General features: G+C 38.2%; 2 protein-coding genes across 14 annotated transcripts in view; both read right to left on the bottom strand.

The window, feature by feature from the left end:
• The window catches only part of LOC112184063 (ABC transporter F family member 2), an 87,195-nt gene extending 75,479 nt beyond the window's left edge, over nucleotides 1-11,716 (bottom strand). The window contains exons 1-3 of one of the 4 annotated variants that reach the window (XM_040513735.1): nucleotides 8,842-11,712; nucleotides 8,372-8,720; nucleotides 7,550-7,890 (exon numbers count right to left, since the gene is read on the bottom strand). In XM_040513735.1, the coding sequence (XP_040369669.1) occupies nucleotides 7,550-7,795 (246 nt within the window). In that variant the 5' untranslated portion in view covers nucleotides 7,796-7,890; nucleotides 8,372-8,720; nucleotides 8,842-11,712. Of the gene's footprint in view, nucleotides 1-7,549; nucleotides 7,891-8,371; nucleotides 8,745-8,841 lie in introns of those variants that run through there. The other 3 variants (XR_002930997.2, XR_005805636.1, XR_002930996.2) reach the window with 3 other exon arrangements.
• Nucleotides 11,717-12,077: 361 nt separating this feature from the next.
• LOC112187143 (ABC transporter F family member 2) lies at nucleotides 12,078-20,294 on the bottom strand. 10 transcript variants are annotated; one of them, XR_005805634.1, is made up of 8 exons: nucleotides 15,217-15,355; nucleotides 14,553-14,693; nucleotides 14,253-14,432; nucleotides 13,956-14,116; nucleotides 13,330-13,450; nucleotides 13,104-13,229; nucleotides 12,523-12,625; nucleotides 12,078-12,420 (listed from the first exon to the last, which is right to left on the bottom strand). XR_005805634.1 is itself a non-coding variant. In XM_040513731.1 (7 exons), exons 2-6 carry the CDS (start codon nucleotides 14,634-14,636, stop codon nucleotides 12,524-12,526), a joined length of 648 nt encoding a protein of 215 aa, XP_040369665.1. In that variant the 5' UTR covers nucleotides 14,637-14,693; nucleotides 15,246-15,384; the 3' UTR covers nucleotides 12,078-12,420; nucleotide 12,523. The 10 variants fall into 10 exon arrangements, 2 of the variants coding, with proteins under 2 accessions (XP_040369665.1, XP_040369664.1); XR_005805635.1 differs by lacking the exon at nucleotides 13,330-13,450; XM_040513731.1 differs by lacking the exon at nucleotides 13,104-13,229 and having other exon boundaries at nucleotides 15,246-15,384.
• Nucleotides 20,295-20,832: the final 538 nt, after the last annotated feature.

Raw genomic sequence — 20,832 nt, 5'->3', positions numbered from 1 at the left:
AATTGGGAGAGAGGTTTGGTATTAAAAGCATTGTCAGGTTTTGTTAATGAGTTGCTACTGAACTCAAATGTATTATCTTTTATTTACTTTGTTTCGAGCTATGTATGTGGGAGTCTCCACTATACTCGTACTTCTTTAAGTGGTGTTCTATACAACTGGATGTTTACTCTTCAGACTTAAGCTTGTTTTTTTATTTCCTAGCACCAACTGGTGGCATTTGAATTTAGTTATTACGATCTGTTTGCTTGTAGAGGTTGGGATATAGGTTTGGTATTAAAAGCATTGTCAGGTTTAGGGTTAATGAGTTGCTAAAAGTTCTCTCTGAATTGCTAAAAGATCTTTTCTCTGATTTTCCCAAACGTTATTCAATGTTCATATTTCATAGTTTCATACTCTTATTCATGTTCTATAGTGATGTTCTGCAATTTTAGGTTGTACTTGATTTATTATGTATAATGTGTTATTAGTATAATATTGTGTAATGATGTTCTGATGTGATTTTGCAATTTTTATACTAGACTATATATTACTGTTTTTATATGCAGTAAGCTAATTGCAGTTTGCAACTCCTTGAATTTGAATAGGAGTGATCAGTAGCAAACATTATGAAGAGGCAATCTAAATCTGCTGCTACTAGTTCTGGTGCTAATCCGAAATCAACTTCTTCATCTCAGGTACCAATTTTGTTTCTTTTAAGTGCTATGGGATTTGGATTTTCTGGAAATTGGATTTGAGATAATCACATTACACATGTTTATGCTGTTTGGTATATATATCAAGACTGTTTGCACTCTGCAGTTTGTTTTTCTGTTTTGTGTTGGCATTATTGCAGTTTCTGCCTTTTGTTTTCTGCTTTTTGTTTTCTGCTGTCATTAGTGCAGTTTCTATTTTGTGGTATTAGTATTATTAGTTTATTACAGTTTCTTATATATCAAAACTGCTTATGTTTGAGTTTTGCACACTAAAACTACAGTTTCTGTTCTTTGTCTCTTATTGCAGTTTTTGTATTTTGTTTATGTTTGCAGTTTCTGTTTTTTGTTTCTTATTGCAGTTTCTGTTCTGTTTTGCAGATCAACACTAGTGTTGGTAAATCTACAACACCAATAACTCTCCATGAAGGAACTTCTACTGCAACTCCGGAAGTTCAAGGAACTCAAGCAACCCAGCTTGAAGATGATGGAAGTGTGGAAAGCATCCTTGAGGCGTTGAAACAGAAACAAAGGTCAGATATTTGGAATCATTTTGAGAGGGATATGGTGGATGGTAGAATTAAGGGTCAATGTAATTATTGTGGAAAAATTTACTATGCCGATCCTAGGAAGAATGGTACAACCTCCCTTAATAATCATATGGACAAGTGTCCAAAGTATCCCCCTAATATTGAGATGATGAAAGCTAAAAGGCAAAAGATTTTCTCTTTTAAAAAACCAACTACTGAGTTGTGTACTGTAGAATGCACTCAAGAAGAGCTATCTATGTTATGTGTGGAGTACATTATATTAGATGAGCTACCATTTTCTCATGTTGAGGGAGAGGGGTTTAGGCGTTTTATGGGTAGAGCTCTTCCTTATTGGAGAATTCATTACCGTAAGACAATAGCAAAGGATGTCCTTAAGCTTTATTTGGGGGAAAAGGAAAAATTGATGGATCAATTGAGTAGATATAGGTTGTCTCTTACAACCGATACTTGGACTTCTATTCAAAACATTAATTATATGGTCCTCACTGCACATTTTATTTATGATAATTGGGTGTTGCATAAGAAAATTTTAAATTTTTGTGTGATTCCTAGTCATAAAGGAGAGGCTATAGCTAAGCTATTGGAGGATTGTTTGTTGGAATGGGGTATAGAGAAGATTCTCACGGTCACCGTTGATAATGCTTCGTCAAATGATGTTGCATTGAAGGAGTTGAGTAGGAGGATAGGTGATTGGGGTGTCCCTAATGCAGTTTTGCATAAAGGGAAGAATTTGCAAATGAGGTGTGTAGCCCATATTCTGAACTTGATTGTCAATGATGGGTTGAGTGTGATGAAGATATTCATTGGTGCCATTCGGAATGCGGTGAGGTATGTTAGATCATCCCCACAAAATGCTTGATTTTTTTAAGGAATGTGTTGAAAGGGTAAAACTAGAGTGCAAAGGACTTGTGATTTTAGATGTCCCTACTAGGTGGAATTCCACATTCTTGATGTTGGAACGAGCTTTGAAATTCCAAAAAGCTTTTGATAGAATGGTGGAAGAAGATGCGTGTAATTTTTATGCATGGCTTGAAGGTGCCAAGGGTGAAAAGCCAAAAGAAGGGCCACCGACAAGTGTTGATTGGCAATATGGGGAGCAATTTATGGATTTCTTGAGACCATTTTATGAAATCACTTTGAAGGTATGTTGTTCTAATTCTCCTACCGTTCATAGTACTTTTGGTGATATACTCTCTATTTATGGTCTCTTGCAAGAACAAAAGAACCCATGTTTGTCTGAGATTGCATCACCTATGCAAGACAAGTTTTTCAAGTATTGGGGTAGCTTTGATAAGTTGAATCACTATCTATTCATTGCTATTGTTCTTGATCCACGTCATAAACTTGAGAAAGTTGTTGACTATTTTGAGATTCTTGATGATGGGGATATGAATGAAAATGTGGAAGCTAACACCAAGACTGTGAAGGATCTCTTGTATGACCTTTACAAGGTGTATGAGGAAGAGGGAAGGGAAAGTGGTGTTGGTGAGGTTGTGGGTTCTCAAGTATCAAGTGAGGGGACATCTAGTTCAAGTAAGGGTCTAACGGAGTTAGAAAAGAGATTGAAAGAGAAGGAGCAAAGGAGAAGAGCAATGAAAGTCGGGATCGTAAACAACGATGTGGATAGATATCTTGGAGATCCTATTGAAGGAGATGGTGAAGGCTTTGATTTGTTGAATTGGTGGAGGGTGAATGGAGTTTCTAAATATCCTATATTGGCCCGCATTGCAAGGGATGTTCTAGCTATTCCGGTGTCAACCATAGCTTCGGAATCTTCCTTTAGCACGAGTGGGAGGATTATTGATCCATACCGTAGCTCCCTAAGTCCTAGAATGGTGGAGGCCTTGATATGTACACAAAATTGGCTTAGGAGTGAAAATGTGTATCTACATCATATGCCTACTGTTGAGGAGATGGAGTTGTGTGACGAAGAGGAAAGAGGTAATTGTTTCTATTTTCTTAGTTATAGTTTTTTGGGTTAATGAAGTTGTAATATTTATGTTATATATGATTGTATGTATTTATTTTCTAATGTTATTTTTATTATTCTCTTATACTAATGTAGAGATGCTTAAGATGCCATGTGGAGCTGCAGTGGGGAGTAGTAGGAGCGGAATGTTACCTCCAAAGTCGAAGACTTCATCTTCCCGAGCTTGAGATTATACTATTGCCCTCATTCATATGTTGATGTTGGTTCATTCTTTTTTTTTTTTATGTTTAATCTTTTAGTGAACTTATAAATTTTTAATTTGTGAGGTTAGTGTTGATGTAATGATGGACTTTTATAAACTTTGGACTCTATATTTTTTGACAATTTCATATATTGATGCTAGAATTTGATGGACTATATGAATTGAATTATATGGACTATGGAGTATCGAATTAGAGATTATTGTCTAGTGAAGTACAAAACATGCATTAGTAAACTTGTAAACTTCTTGTTATAGATTATTATTACAGGTTTGTAAAAACAAAAACTTCTCGAGTTACAATACCAAAGGAGTATATTTGGTAAAAATCTGTTTTTCAAAAAAAAAAAAACAAAAAAAAAAAACCGAAACTGGGCCGAACCGACCCGAACCGTTCGGTTCAGTTCGGTTTTCGGTGCCAACTTCCCAAAACGCAAACCGCACCAAACCGCACCGATTCTCATTTCAGTTCGGTTTTCAGATTAGGCTTGGAACCGAACCGATCGGAACCGAACCCACCCCTATTAGTCGATGACTAACCCATGGATTACACAAATCTATTTTGTAGTTCAAAGCGTTCGAGGGACAATACTGAATTTACTGTTGTGTAATATAAATTGAAACATGCATGGCGGCTATGTCCCGGTCATAGATATTAAGAGGCATCTATTGCAATTATATGGCATTTGTAGCTGACCATGCATATATTTGAAATATGACACATAATGTTTCAATGCTATCTCCTCTGCAAGTGTGTAATACATTATAGTATATAGGGTGCGTGTGAGCTGTATGCACGGCCATGTTATGCAAGCAACAGCAGGCTTTTTGAGATAAGGTCATTAATTAAACATATGTATGTATAGTTCACATGCCTTTGCCACATGCGTGTTTGGTAAAGAAGTTCCAACACATAACTAGCTGATGGAAACGGCACGCACATGCGTGTTTGGTAAAGAAGTTCCAACACATAACTAGCTGATGGAAACGGCACATGCGTGCAATAATATGAATATATATATATATATATATATATATATATATACGAGTATATGAGCGGACAGGTGTGTCAAGCTGTACCATAACAAGCATATAAAATCATGATTATGTTGCAGCACGTAAATGTAAAGCATATGTATATCAATGAATATGCTACAGATGAAGTGGGTGACGACACGTGTACTGTACAGAAGATTATAATTTGTGTGGCAAAGGCATGTGAACTATACATACATATGTTTAATTAATCCCTAGTGAAGTCGCCAAAAATGTGGAGGGCATTTTGATCGGAGTTGTACGGAAGTTAAAATTTATGGGTAAGGACCTAAGACTTTGCCCCTTCGTCTGAGTAAGCAGCAACTAGGCCCAGTAGACCTCGAAGGATAATAAGTCCTAAGAAGAAAGCTGTTGATTTCTTCCCAGCAGCTCCTCTCCATGTTCACAGCAGTGAATTAGTGTGCAATTTTAGTAAAGGCTTGGCAAGATGTGCATGGCGTGGGAGCTAGAAAAGCATGAGTTTCGAAAGAAGAGATTCCGGCAATGGTATGATTTCTGGGTTTTTGGGTTAAGGTTGATTGGGAGGAATTGATGGCTAGGGATTCAGAGATAGGGCTTGATCTCTTGCTTGATGTTTCTGGGTTGTTGTGGCTTTTGTTCTTCTAGTGGGAGAGTTGCTTGGGCTGTTTAGTAGTTAGCTTGTGCCTCCCTCCCCTCTTCCACAACAGCTATAACCATCGATTTATAGAGTGGTGGTGGCTTAGGTCTGCTGCTGTTCCTAGAAATCTTGCTGCTGTTCCTAGAAATCTTGCTGCTGTAATCCCAGGAAATCTGCTAATCCCAGGAATCCTGCTGCTGTGACTCTAGGAATTCTGCTGCTGTAATCCAGGAATCGTGATTCCAAGATTTGCTGCTGGAAAAAGGGGAGTTACGGGTAGAGAATTGGCTTGTGTGTAAAAGAAGGTGATATAGTACTTGAGATGTCTAGTTTAAGGAAAATAATTGAATATATTGGGTAAAGAGAAGTGTTTGTTGTAATTGAGTGATTTTTGGGTTCTTTCTTCTTCACTTGCCCATAATCAGAATTGGGCTGTTGAGCTTAAATTTCGGTCCCCAAGTCCGAAATTACCAACAAGCCTAAAACTAATAATGGGCCTCATGCTTTTCCGTTACCTTCCACACCACACCCGCTCGTGCAAGCCCCAAATGCGTGAATGTGGTTGGGGTCCACATGCGTGGCATGATGATTGTCGTTATAATTTGCTTATTGGGCTCGAGAAATTAATTGGACCTGATAGCTGGATTTTTGGGCATCAACAATGAGCAAAAAGCAGATGCTTCAGGTACAGGATTTCTGGTGCAGCCTCACTTGTTCCTGGAAATCTATTAATGTACTAACCGGTATATACATACATGTTCGACTAGCTGGTAAAGTGGGCCTGTTCGAAATAAACTACTTTAATTCCATCTCTTAGCGTTCTTTGTTCCTTTCGATTTTGCCTTTGCTTGCTGGAATGCCTGCATCTTTTGCTTCTTCCGAGCTTCCTTTTCAGCCTACAATGATAATCTATGCAAGTTAATATCGATAGGCACAGATTACTGTACTAAACAAAACATAGAAATTTCTATTGCTTTCATGATGGAAGCATTCTTACCTTAGACATATTTGATTTGGCTTTGATTTTAGGAGCCTTCTCCTCAATCTCTGCCTCACGCTCGAGCTCTCTTTCCCTAGCATCTAGATTCTTCTCTAAATAGTACTGCACATCATGAAATTTCATGGTCACAATCACGGATTAAATAAGCAACTGCATAATTGATTTCAATTTTGAATGACTCCAGACTCCAAAGTGAACTGAACTGCTACTCCATAGGAATATTTTTGTCTGCCGAGATTGCAGATACAGACTGGATTAAATAAACAGATTCCACGCTTTCCACATTGAAATTTTCACCTCAATATTAAGCAAAGAGAAAAGTCTACGATCATCCTATGACTATAATTAAGGGCGAGTCATCAATCTCTTAGTTTTGCTAACTCTCAAATTAAAATATTTCAATAATGTCTGGTGTTGGCTGAGTTCCATATGCAAGAAGCTGTTATATAATCTCCAATTTTAGCTTCGTTCATTTAGATAACAATTTTTTAAAAACCAAAAAATTAAAAATTAAAAACAAAAAGGTTATCCAGACATCACACACTGTCAGGCCCCAGTAAGCTGAGAGTACAGACTACTTACATTGTAATTGCCTGCATAATCTTGCAATCTTCTGTCTTTAACTTCCACTACTCTAACTATTTGCTTTATAAAGTATCGTCATGAGAAACTGTGATAACAGTGCCTTTGTACACATTTATTGCCTCCTGAAAGAACAGTTAGGAGCCAACTTACAGGTAATTGATACTACAGTACTATAAACCATTTATTGTGGAACACAGAATGGAAAGAAAAAGGTGGGAATACCACAAGCATCTCTTTTGAAGGAATGTCCAAGTGATTTGTCGGTTCATCCAGAACTAGCAGAGTAGATGGCTTTACCATGAACTTGAGAAGGCAAGGCGTGCCTAACAAAAGGGAGACAAACTGTTAAACCGGACACTAATTCAGCCTTAATTGATTCTCAAGACAGATTCTTGTATTTGAAAAAAAAAAAAAAAAACAGTAGCAGAAACAACGGAAAATGCAAAGAAGTTCAAAGCATTAGTCAACTTACAGACTTGACCGAACGTCAGAGAGGTAAAGCAAAAATCATTTGTTTTAGTATTATCAATTAATGGGTATGGAAAAAAGAAAAAGAATTTAGCAGATGCAGTTTGTTAGCAACAATCTTAATGCAGTAGTACAACAATGATTGAATGAGAGACTACATTTAATATAAGCAAGCCCGATTACAGAAGAATTGAAGAATTGCTTTTGTTTTGAAAAGAATATTGTACCCGCCCTTAAGTTTTCACAACAGAGAGAAAAGAATGTAGAGTAAAGCAACTTAGTTGTATTTTATTACCTTGAGAAAGTGAAACAACAAAACTCAATGCTAACAATTGTCCAGATTAGATTGGTATTTTTGTTTCTTATAGAATTTCAAGCAAATCAATTTGCTACACAGATAAATCTCAACGTACCTTTCCAGCAGAAGACGCACTGCCAGAATTTGCTCCAGCGCCCAACCTGTGTATCAAGTCTTTTGTGTGTTCAATTTCCTTCTGCTGCTTCTCGCAAGCAGCATTTTGACTTTCAATCCATGCTGCCTTTGCGATATAATACTCAGAATAACTTCCCTCATACGTCCTGGAGACACCCATATCAGTTTCCACTATTTTTGTACACAATTGATCAAGAAAAGCTTGGCCATGAGATATGATAACCATGGTACATCCTACTGATTGAGATAATCTTCGAGCCACTCGATTGTGTCAAGGTCAAGGTGATTTGTAGGCTCATCCAGCAGTAGTAAATCAGGGTCCTGAAGATAAAGCTATTATACTCCGACCAACAGATAAACCAATATACATTCTAAGATACACGTGCTCTGCATATTAGCATATCTTACAGGAATAGTGTTGAACATACAGTTGATAGCCACTTCCACACAATAATGATTAAATCTCACAGATTAAATATAACAAGAAGCTAGCCCAAATGCAATCATGATAACACTGCTATTTAGAGTAACTAGCTTCAGATTAAGCATGTATCGTATGGCTAAAGAAGCAAATATTACTTGAAATAGCATCTCCCTAATCAGAAACCAAGCAAGCAATTTCCTTGTTAACCACTAATAATAATTCACCACGACAACTTTTCGGCAATAACACGCTACAGCAAACTACAATAACAAGCACAGAAAGCATGTCGAAAGTCGTTCATCCAGCCATCAAGCAAAACTGAAGCTATAACTCGCATTCCAACAACTACATTTTTCATCTAAAACATAAACTATATACCTGAAGCAAAATCTTGCCATGAGACATCCTCATCTGCCAACCACTACTAAACGAAGCCATCAACCTGTCCCCATCCTTGGGCGCAAACCCAAGATCCGGCATCAACTTACTAATCTTCGCATCCACCATACCCAAGTCACATTCCTGCGGCCGATTCTGAAGCTTATCAAGCTCATCCAAAAGCCTCCCCATCAAGTCCATATCCTCCACAGCACTTTCCAACACCTTTTGCACCCTCTCCAGCCTCTCTGACACCTCCATCTCCTCCTTAAAAGCAGTCCATATTAGCTCTTTCAGCTACCCTCCACAGTGTACACCTTGTAGCTAGCGACCCTCTTCTTCCTCTGACCTGATTCCAAACCCAGCAGGGATACTCAAAATAAGAACAAGCAGCTTAATAAGACAGATAATATGATGACCAATTTTCAAATGCAGGAAAGATTTCATGAGAAACTGAACAGAGCACTCACCTCTACGCTTCACCAAGCAATTACATCAATCAGCACACAAATCACAATCAAAACTTCCCAATTCAATCAAAATTATCTCAAATTTCAACAATTCAATACTCCAGATCACTCTAATTCATTGAATTCTGATTCGTCCTTGCGTCCTTACTCGAGGAATTGTGAGGTACGCGATCCTACCGTCGGCCAAGTGATTGTCGAGTGTAATCTTCACCTGACGTGCCATCTTTGACCACTCCTCACCTTTTAATTGCCTTTTGCAGCTTTTGCTCAATTCAGGACAACCAATAATCTTCAATTCTCTCAACTCAGTAAGGCAATGCAACTCTTGCGGCAAAGCCGTCAATTTGGAGCATTCTTCAATGCGTAGTTGCTCGAGCAATGTGAACTTTATCAACTCCGGAAGTGCCGTGAGATTATGACATTCACCAAGCCATATGCTCTGTAGAGTGTCTGCAGAATCTTCAAGCCAAGGGGGCAAAGCCTCCGAACTTGAATTCCTGATAATCAATGATCGAAGACCTTGAGGACCTTCCCCTGCTCTCATCATCTGAAGCTTCTCGCAACCACCACCGACACCCAAACTATGTAAAGCGGTCATGTGTTTCATATTTGGTGGCAGCGATTCCAAATTATTACACCTGCTAATCGACAAAGTGCGAAGGTTGTTGAGGAATTGGATCTCTTCGCCCAAAGATTTAAGATTGACACATCCATCAAAACATAAAGATTGAAGTGAGGTGAGGCGTCTAATTCCTTTTGGCAAATACTTCTGTTGTGTAGTTATCCCCAAGTATCGGAGGTTGATCAGGTTCCCTATGTCTTTGGGTATCTCCTCAAGTGCGTCACAACCGGTTAGGGCCAAGCTCTCCAAATTCAGCAGCTCACTGATGGAATTGGGAAGCCTTTTTATCTTCCAATTTTCAGACAAGTTGAGAAATCTCAAATGAAATAAACTACCAACGGAACTTGGTAGCTCCTCCTGAGGCGACCAACTGAGATCTAGCACCCGCATATATTTGAATCTCGAGATGCATGTGTTCACAAAACGTTGACTCATTTGACCATCTTTAGGAACTAGAATGGTTCGCAATTTCTTTGACTTTAGCATGAATTCGGGAACTTGTGCCTCTTCTCCAAGCAAGTCCTTTTCAGATATTGAAACATGTTGAACCATTTCAAAAGCACTAGAGGGACGAAAATTGACTGTGGAGTACTCTATTTGTGCCACTGAAATTACTAGATCATGAACTAGATCATGTATTTTAAAAGCTATGGCTGTTTTGACATCTATCTCGACTTGAAACAAAGATCTAGAGCAAAACTGCCTTATATACTCTTCACCTATATGTTCAAAATCTTCATTTTTCATAGATGTCTTGAGGTAGCCTTGTGCCATCCACAATGAAACCAATAGTTGACTATTGAATACATAATCCTTTGGGAAAAGTGAACAAAATGCAAAACACGGTTTTAAGTGTTGTGGCAATGCATCATAGCTCAATTTTAGTGCAGGTAAAATATTGTCATTCCCTATACTCCACATGTCATCATCTATGACACGCAACCAATGGTGTCGCTCTCTATTCAAATAGAGCATGCTCCCTACAGTAGTTACCGCTAAAGGAACTCCTCCACACTTCTTCACAATATCTTCTCCAATTTCTATCAAATGTTGATAGTGCTGCTCCTCTCCTTTCTTAAATGCCCTTTTGATAAACAATGACATGCAGTCTTTGTGGGGAAGACCTTCTAAAGAATGCATGTATAAGGGATTCACAAGTAAAGCAACTGATCTATTTCATGTTGTTATGATGATTTTACTTCCATTAGCTCCCACATTTAACAAGCCTTTTAGGTCATTCCATTTTTCAATCGTTATTCCAATCAGCTCCATATCCCAGACATCATCCAACACTAACAAAAATCTTCTACCTCGCAAAGTATCTTGCAATCTTCTTTTCATAAGGTCCAAACTTTCATCCGCACATTTTTGTTTAATTGCAGCACTGATAATGCCGCGAATTAATGTTTGGATATCAAAGTTTTCTGAGACGCATATCCACATTTTTATCTGAAAATTCTCCTCTACCATCCTATCATTATACACTAATTTAGCAAGAGTTGTCTTTCCCAACCCTCCTAACCCAAGGATGGAAATAACAGAAATATTCTCCTCAATAGAGATATCAGTGTTATTTAAGAGATGGCTGATAATCTGTTTTTTATCATCATCTCTCCCAATAACATCTGAAGCCTCCACTAAAGAGTCAGTCTCTCTTTTATTATCGTGCATCCCTTGGGGCGCATGCTGATCTTCAGCTATCTTAGCAACCTCAAAGAGAGCAAATTCTCTCCTTTCATTATCAATTTCAGCTAGTCTTTCTCTAATCTCTTTCACTTTATGTCCCATTTTGAAGTTAAACACTACTGGATTCCATCGGGTAAAAAATTGGCGTACCTTTCCATTGATCCTCCTGCAGTTGTCGACCTCCACTTTCAAACGCAACTTTTGGAACTCCAGTTCGTCCAAGACATCATCAACGTCATGGCAAACATCTTTGAGATTTCCCAACCAACGAGTGATTAGTGGATTCCTCACTTGCTTCTTCTCTGCATCTTCAAGCACTAGTTTGATGGTAGATAAGGTCTTGTTGAGCTTGGTGAGCTGAAGTTGGGCACCCCATGCCAAAGAGATCTCTTGGGAAGCATGTGAAGCTAGCCTACACAAGACGTTATCTGCAATGCTGCTCGCAAACTCCATGAAGGGAGAAAGTAGGAATTCTGAGGTTTTTTTTTTGATGACAAGGAATTCTGAGGTTTGTGAAGTAGGAAAAAACAACTTAACCCAGACTCGATTATAACGAGTGAATGAAGTCCAGTCAACCAAGTCTTCACTCAATTATTAAATGGATGACAACCACAAAGACAGGCATCAATTATTTTGCACTTCTTTTTTAAGGGTATGGCTGATCGGCTGTGTCGCTGTGATGCAGCGTGGTCACTGTATATCACGTGCATTGCACGTGATGAAGTTGTCGATTCCTAAACCCGTAGTACCGGTTTACTCACGCGTAAGAACATCTGTTTTGTTTTTGCTTTTGTTTTTTAAAGAATAAAGGAAAGAACATCTAATAAGGTTTGCATCATATTGCTCACAAGAGGATCTGAAAAATCTTGTAATAAACGAAGACTGCGCAACCAGTTTTTCAAATGTGAATAGAGTCTACTAATTGTGGCCAATAAATTTACAGATTCTATGCAATACAATCAAACCCTGTATTCCTGCTCTCATGTGGGTTAGATTTTATAAGCACGTACTTGTGTTTCATATTCTGCGATTAATGAGCAAAAAAGCAGATGCTTCAGGTACAGGATTTCTGGTGCAGCCTCACTTGTTCCTGGAAATCTATTAACAGTTAGTATGGTATATACATACATGATCGACTAGCTGGTAAAGTAGGCCTCTTCGAAATAAGCTACTTTTATTCCATCTCTTAGCGTTCTTTATTCCTTTTTCGATTTTGCCTTTGCTTGCTGGAATGCCTGCATCTTTTGCTTCTTCCGAGCTTCCTTTTCAGCCTACAATGATAACCTAAGCAAGTTAATATCGGATTGGCACAGATTACTGCACTAAACAAAACATAGAAATTTCTTTTGGTTTCATGATGGAAGCATTCTTACCTTAGACATCTTTGATTTGGCTTTGACTAGGAGCCTTCTCCTCAATCTCTGCCTCACGCTCGAGCTCTCTTTCCCTAGCATCTAGATTCTTCTCTAGATAGTACTGCACATCATGAAATTTCGTGGTCACAATCACGGATTTAATAAGCAACTGCATAATTGATTTCAGTTTTGAATGAACTCCAGACTCCAAATTGAACAGAACTGCTACTCTATAGGAATATTTTTGTCTGCTGAGATTGCAGATAAAGACTGGATTAAATAAACAGATTCCACGCTTTCCACGTTGAAATGTTCACTTCAATATTAAGCAAAGAGAAAAGTCTATGATCATCCTATGACTATAATTAGGGGCGAGTCATCAATCTCTTAGTTCTGCTAACTCTCAAATTAAAATATTTCAATAATGTCTGGTGTTGGCTGAGTTCCATATGCAAGAAGCTGTTATATAATCTCCAATTTTAGCTTCGTTCAATTAGATAACAATTTTTCAAAAAACCAAAAAAAAACAAAAAACAAAAAGATTATCCAGACATCACACCCTTTCAGGCCCAAGTAAGCTGAGAGTAAAGACTACTTACATTGTAATTGCCTGCATAATCTTGCAATCTTCTGTCTTTAACTTCCACTACTCTGTTAACTATTTGCTTTATAAACTATCGGTCAAGAGAAACTGTGATAACAGTGCCTTTGTACTCATTTATTCCCTGAAAGAACAAATAGGAACCAACTTACAGGTAATTGATACTAAAGTACTATAAACCATTTATTGTGGAACACAGAATGGAAAGGAAAAGGTGGGAATACCACAAGCATCACTTTTGAAGGAATGTCCAAGTGATTTGTCGGTTCATCCAGAACTAGCAGAGTAGATGGCTTTACCATGAACTTGCAGAAGGCAAGGCGTGCCCAACAAAAGGGAGACAAACTGTTAAACCGGACATTAATTCAGCCTTAATTGATTCTTAAGTGAGACAGATTCTTGTATTTAGAAAAAAGAAGTAGCAGAAACAACGGAAAATGCAAGGAAGTTCAAGCATTAGACAGCAGAAAAGTTTAGCCTCAATGAAAAGAGGAAAAGATTATACAAAATTGACAATATAATAAAAACACTTATTCACAAAGAATTGATGAATATCGTTTGCAGGACTGTTATCATATTACAAGAAGTATAAGCCTGTTATGACGGTGATGCCACTGAGAATCATGAATGGTTAAATAAAATTACCATGCTCAATAATTAGGACACTGAAAAACTGATAGTTAACACAAAAGATCTCTATATAAATTAAAATCACTGAACTAGATGCGGAGTCACCATTAGTAGTTTTGAACAGAAAATTCTGAACAAAGCATGTTACATGTATCCCATAAAAGCTAAGTAGTTAATAAGAATTTAATACAAAATAATAAATAAAACATCTTTTACTTACCTTCTCGGCTTCTCACCACCACTTAAGAGGGAAACCTTTCTATCATGCATATCTGCTTTGAAATTACAACCAAGGAGGCCCTTTATATCATCAAGTCTCCAATCCCCTGCTGCTTCTTCTACTGTCTCAGGCACTGTTTTATTTAAATCAAGTGCCTCAGCCTAAAAAGACATGAACATGGGTCAACCAACAATATATTCTGACAAGGAAATTTACAAATCCGGTTCCTCTTTTACTAAGAAGAAACCCCATGCTATTAGTTATTCCAAAGTAGCAAATAGTAATGGCAGTACACACCTGATTTTGCTCAAAAAAGTTTGTTAGGTCATTATGCTCCCCAAGCAGAACTTCACCTGCCATTGGTTTTTGTAAACCCATTATTAGTTTCAGCAAAGTACTCTTGCCACATCCATTTGGGCCAATAATGTCCAGTTTCTCTGCTCTTTCAATTGTGAGATTTGCTCTGCTAAACAGCACCTGGTAGACAACAGATATGGTTGCAATTAATACACACAATTTGCAGATGAATAGATTTTTTTAAGGTGAAAAAAAATGGCTTGTAGCACTTTTATTTGTGATCAAAATATGTAAACCCACCTCATCTCCAAAGCCAGCTTCCAGATTCTTAAGTGTTGCAACAAATATTCCACTTCTTCCCCATTCAGGAAACCTGATCCTCATCTGTTTCCTCTGGAACAGCCTTTCAACAAGATCCTCTTCCTGAAGTTTCTCCAGCTTCTGTTCTTGCCAAGAAAAAAATAAAAAAGTTAGATAAAGAATTGGAGGTGGCCAGTAAGATGATCTATGTAAATACCTGGTGAATAGATAATCAATCTTGTTAATGCATACAGACTTGACCGAACATCAGAGAGGGGTAAAGCAAAAATCATTTGTTTTAGTATTATCAATTAATGGGTATGGAAAAAAGAAAAATAATTTAGCAGATGCAGTTTGTTAGCAACAATCTTAATGCAGTAGTACAAGAATGATTGAATGAGAGACTACATTTAATATAAACAAGCCCGATTAGAGAAAAATCCAAGCAATGCTTTTGGTTTGAAAAGAATATTGTACCCGCCCTTTAGTTTTCACAACAGAGATAAAAGAATGTAGAGTAAAGCAGCTTAGTTGTATTTTATTACCTTGAGAAAGTGAAACAACAAAACTCAATGCTAACCAATTGTCCAGATTAGATTGGGATTTTTGTTTCTCTTAGAATTTCAAGCAAATCAATTTGCTACACAGATAAATCTCAATGTACCTTTCCAGCATAAGGCTCCAGCCCCGAACCTGTGTATCAAGTCTTTTGTGTGCTCAATTTCCTTCTGCTGCTTGTCCCAAGCAGCATTTTGACTTTCAATCCATGCTGCCTTTGCAATATAATACTCAGAATAATTTCCCTCATACGTCCTGGAGACACCCATATCAGTTTCCACTATTTTTGTACACAATTGATCAAGAAAAGCTCGGTCAAGACATATGATAACCATTGGCACATCCTGCTGATTGAGATAATCTTCGAGCCACTCGATTGTGTCAACGTCAAGGTGATTTGTAGGCTCGTCCAGCAGTAGTAAATCAGGGTGCTGAAGATAAAGCCATTATACTCTGATCAACAGCTAAACCAATATACATTCTAAGATACATGTGCTCTGCACATTAGCATATCTTACAGGAATAGTGTTGAACATACAGCTGATAGCGACTTCCACACAATGATGATTAAATCTCACAGATTAAAAATGACAACAAGCTAGCCCAAATGCAATCATGATAAAGAGTAACCAACTTCAGACTAAGCATGCATCATATGGCTAAAGAAGCAAATATTCCTTGAAATAGCATCTCCATTATCAGAAACCAAGCAAGCAATTTCCTTGTTGACCACAAATAACAATTCACCATGACACCTTTTTGGCAATAACACACTACAGCAAACTACAATAACAAGAACAGAAAGCATGTTGACAGTTGTTCATCTAACAATCAAGCAAAACTCCAAGCTATAACTCACATTCCAACAACTACATTTTTCATCTGAAAACACAAACTATATACCTGAAGCAAAATCTTCCCAAGTGACATCCTCATCTGCCAACCACTACTAAACGAAGCCACTAACCTGTCCCCATCCTCCGGCGCAAACCCAAGTTCCGGCATGAACTTACTAATCTTCGCATCCACCATACTCAAGTCACACTCCTGCGCCCGATTCTGAAGCTTATCAAGCTTATCCAAAAGCCTCCCCATCAAGTCAATATCCTCCACAGCACTCTCCAACGCCTTTTGCACCCTCTCCAGCCTCTCTGACACCTGCATCTCCTCCTTAAAAGCAGTCCATAATAGCTCTTCCTGAGAGTCCCTTTCAGCTTCCCTCCACAGTGTACACCTTGTAGCTAGCAACCCTCTTCTTCCTCTGACCTGATTCCAAACCCAGCAGGGATACTAAAAATAAGAACAAGTAGCTTAATAAGACAGATAGCATGATAACAAATTAGGCAAACTTTTGCAGATAGACATGGAGAAGTTTACACAAGATCAGAAGTGGACTATAAAGCTATGCAAACTGATCTAATTGCATAACTAGGAGTATCAAACATCTGTACAGTTTTTCTTTAAAGTTAACATAACCAAAATGTATGGAGTACAGCTCACAGAGCGAATGGGATAAGTACAATAAATACTTGACTCCCCTTAAAATAAAGCAAACAGACCCCAAGACTTAAGATAGTAACATTGATTTGGAGTACAGAGCACTCGGTAAGTATAGTTTAAATAGAAACATTGTTCATTCTAAATATGTAGACTATAATGAGTTTAAAGATTCTTTATGCTGTGTTCATTAGGGAGTAGGCTAGGCCTATTAGGGAATATGTATTGCTGGTACTGGTTCATAGACTCTAAAACACAGACTATGAACTCATTAGAGACTAAGTAGGAATTAGTAAAATTAAATCAAGCAAAAAAAAGGAACCTAACAAACTCCAAAAATTAACAATTATTAGTACAGAACAGAGATATCCCCAGTTTTTCCCCATTGTCAATCTCAAGGCCGCAATCACCAAGTATCTGAACTGGACCCAAATGTCAATCTAGATGAGTACATGTGTGATTTATACTCGCTACCTATTTTAACAATTCGATTAATAGAAATATTATGCTAAAGAAATTTCTTTACATGATAAAACCACATAATAATTCACAAATAATAACTTGCCTGGACCAATACTCAGATTCTCGTATACCATAGTAATTAGTATTTTCTTCGTTCTACTTTATGCAGTTTCAGGAAGCCAAATCCTGAATTGGAGTTGCAATTCACTACCGTTAGAAAACCTCATTCCTGTAAAGGTGATCAGGGTGGCTCAGATACTTCAGTTTAAGTTTTTTAAAGTTGATCAGGGTTGGTATTTATATGATACAATGAATCAAACTAGTGCTAGGACTAGAAAACAGCATCACCAAGCAATTACATGAATCAGCACACAAATCACAATCAAAATTATCTCAAATTTCAACAATTCAATTCTCCAGATCACTCTAATTCTGATTCGTTACCTGGAGACGAGGAATTGAGGTCACTAATGGCGTCGTCGCGGGTGGCGCGTTGTGAGGTACGCGACCCATTGGAGGCGGACTCCTCCTTCATCATTGAGGTGACTAACGGCGTCGTCGCGTGTGGTACGCGATCCTACCGTCGGCCAAGCGATTGTCGGCTTCATCATCATCAGCGTCGAGTGTAATCTTCACCTGACGTGCCATCTTTGACCACTCCTCACCTTTTAATTGCCTTTTGCAGCTTTTGCTCAATTCAGGACACCATCCAATGTTCAGTTCTCTCAACTCAGTAAGGCAATGCAACCCCTGCGGCAAAGCCGACAATTTGGAGCATTGTAGAATGTGTAGTTGCTCGAGGAATCTGAAGTTCAGCAACTCCGGAAGTGCCGTGAGATTATGACATCCACCAAGTGCTATGCTCTGCAGAGTGTCTGCAGAATCTTCAACGAGCCAAGGGGGCAAAGCCTCCAAACTTGATTTCTCGATAATCAATGATCGAAGACGTTGAGGACCTTCCCCTGATCTCATCATCACCTGAAGCATCGGGCAATCATCGACACCCATAGTATCTAAAGCGGTCATGTTTTTCATATTTGGTGGCAAGCATTCCAAATTATTACAACTGCTAATCATCAGTGTACGAAGGTTGTTGAGGAACTGGATCTCTTCGCCCAAAGATTTAAGATTGACACATCCATCAAAATATAAAGATCGAAGTGAGGTGAGGCGTCTAATTCCTTTTGGCAAATACGTCTGTTGTGTAGTTATCTGCAAGCTTCGGAGGTTGATCAGGTTCCCTATGTCTTTGGGTATCTCCTCAAGTGCGTCGCAATCCTGAAAGTCCAAGGTCTCCAAATTCAGCAGCTTACTGATGGAATTGGGAAGCCTTTTTATCTTACTATTATAAGACAAGTCGAGATATCTCAGATGAAACAAACTACCAATGGAACTTGGTAGCTCCTCAAGAGGCGACCCACTGAGATCTAGCACCCGCATATATTTAAATCTCGAGATGCATGTCTTCACAAAACGTTGACTCATCTGACATTTTTTAAGAACTAGAATAGTTCGTAATTTCTTTGACTTTAGTATGAAATCGGGAACTTGTACCTCTTTTCCAAGCAAGTCCTTTTCCGATATTGACACATGTCGAACCATTTCAAAAGCACTAGAGGGACGACAATTAACTGTGGAGTACTCTACTCGTGCCACTGAAATTGCTAAATCATGAATGAGATCATGTATTTTAAAAATTATGGCTGTTTTGATATCCCCCTCGACTTGAAACAAAGATCTAGAGCAAAACTCCCTTATATAGTCTACACCCATCTGTTCATAATCTTCATTTTTCTTAGATGTCTTGAGGTAGCCTTGTGCTGTCCACAGTGGAACCAACATTGCACTTTTGAATTCATAATCCTTTGGGAAAAGTGAACAAAATGCAAAACATGGTTTCAAGTGTTGTGGCAATGCATCATAGCTCAATTTGAGTGCAGGTAAAATATTATCATTCCCTATACTCCACATGTCATCATCTCTGACACGCAACCATTGGTGTTGCTCTGTATTCAAATAGAGCATGCTCCCTACGGTAGTTACCGCTAAAGGAACTCCTCCACACTTCTTCACAATATCCTGTCCTATTTCTATCAAATGTGGATAACGTTGCTCCTCTCCTTTCTTAAATGCCCTTAGGATGAACAAGGACATGCAATCTTTGTGGAGAAGACCTTCTAAAGAATGCATGTATAAGGGACTCACAAGTAAAGCAACTGATCTATTTCGTGTTGTTATGATGATTTTACTTCCACTAGCTCCCACATTTAGCAAGCCTTTTAGATCATTCCATTTTTCAATTGTTATTCCAATTGACTCCGTATCCCAAACATCATCCAACACTAACAAAAATCTTCTACCTCGCAAAGTACCTTGCAATCTTCTTTTCAGAAGGTCCAAACTTTCATCCTTACATTTTTGTTTAATTGCAGCACTGATAATGCCGCGAATTGATGTTTGGATATCAAAGTTGTCTGAGACGCATATCCACATTTTCATCTCAAATTTCTCATCTACCATGCTATCATTATACACTAATTTAGCGAGAGTTGTCTTTCCCAACCCTCCTAACCCAAGGATGGAAATAACTGAAACATTCTCCCCACTAGAGATATCAGTGTTATTTAAGAGATAACTAACAATCTGTTTTTTATCATCATCTCTCCCAATGACATCTGAAGGCTCCACTAAAGAGTCAGTCTCTCTTTTATTATCGTGCATCCCTTGGGGCGCACGATGATCTTCAACTATCTTAGCAATCTCAAGGAGAGCAAACTCTCTCTTTTCATTATCAATTTCAACCAGTCGTTCTCTAATCTCTTTCACTTTATGTCCCATTTTGAAGTTAAACACTACTGGATTCCAAGGGGAAAAAAATTGGCGTACCTTTCCTTTGATCTTCCCACAATTGTCGACCTCCATGTTCAACCACAACTTTTGGAACTCCAGTTCATCCAAGACATCATCAACGTCATGGCAAACATCTTTGAGATTTCTCAACCAACGAGTGATTGGGGGATTCCTCACTTGCTTCTTCTCTGCATCCTCGAGTACTAATTTGATGGCAGATAAGGTCTCGTTGAGCTTGGTGAGCTCAAGGTTGGCACCCCATGCCAAGGAGACTTCTTGGGAAGCATAGGAAGTTAGCCTTCCCAAGACTGTCTCTGCTATGCTGTAGACGAACTCCATGATGTTTGGATGAAAGAAAGAGACAGAGTTTATTCAAAGAAGATGTATGTTGATAAATGGAAAACAGGGAAAACTTATATAGCAACTCTACGTGGCTTGATTCAATGCTTAATTTGATTAATTAGGTATCTTCTTCTATCCAAGTGAATGAAGCAACGTATATGAAGTCCATTCATTCAAGTCACCCAAAAAAAAGGCAGTAAGCTATATATATATATATATATATACAGATTCTATCCAGAGCGGAGCTCCGCTTTGAAATTAACGTGTGAAGTTCGAGTTTTGGGTCACTTTTCGGTCGTACATCCACATCTCGACCATTCAGTTTTTAGGTACTAGTGTGTAGATAATCTCTGCAAATTTTCAGCCAAATTGATGATCGTTAAGGTATCTAACTCGCTTAAACTAATGGACGGACTGAATCTGTCAACCTGAACCGTACTAGCTTTAAGGCAATTATCAATGCCTTAACGATCATCATTTTGGCTGAAAATTTGGAGAGACGATCTATACACTAGTACCTAAAAACTGAACGGTCGAGATGTGGATATGCGACCAAAAAGTGACCAAAAAC

The sequence above is a fragment of the Rosa chinensis genome, chromosome 2 (assembly GCF_002994745.2).
Source record: "Rosa chinensis cultivar Old Blush chromosome 2, RchiOBHm-V2, whole genome shotgun sequence".
NCBI lineage: Eukaryota > Viridiplantae > Streptophyta > Magnoliopsida > Rosales > Rosaceae > Rosa > Rosa chinensis.
The sequence above is the reverse complement of the archived record's forward strand: the minus strand, read 5'-3'. Positions and strand labels throughout refer to the sequence as shown.

Excerpts from the sequence above, each read along its gene's own strand:
- LOC112187143 (XM_040513731.1), bottom strand. The coding sequence starts at position 14,636 with ATGAGGATCAGGTTTCCTGAATGGGGAAGAAGTGGAATATTTGTTGCA. Across the intron at positions 14,433-14,552 it reads AAGCTGGCTTTGGAGATGAG|GTGCTGTTTAGCAGAGCAAA; the intron begins GTGGGTTTACAT and ends GTTGTCTACCAG. Across the intron at positions 12,626-13,329 it reads CTTCAAAAGTGATGCTTGTG|TACTATCTAGAGAAGAATCT; the intron begins GTATTCCCACCT and ends CATGATGTGCAG.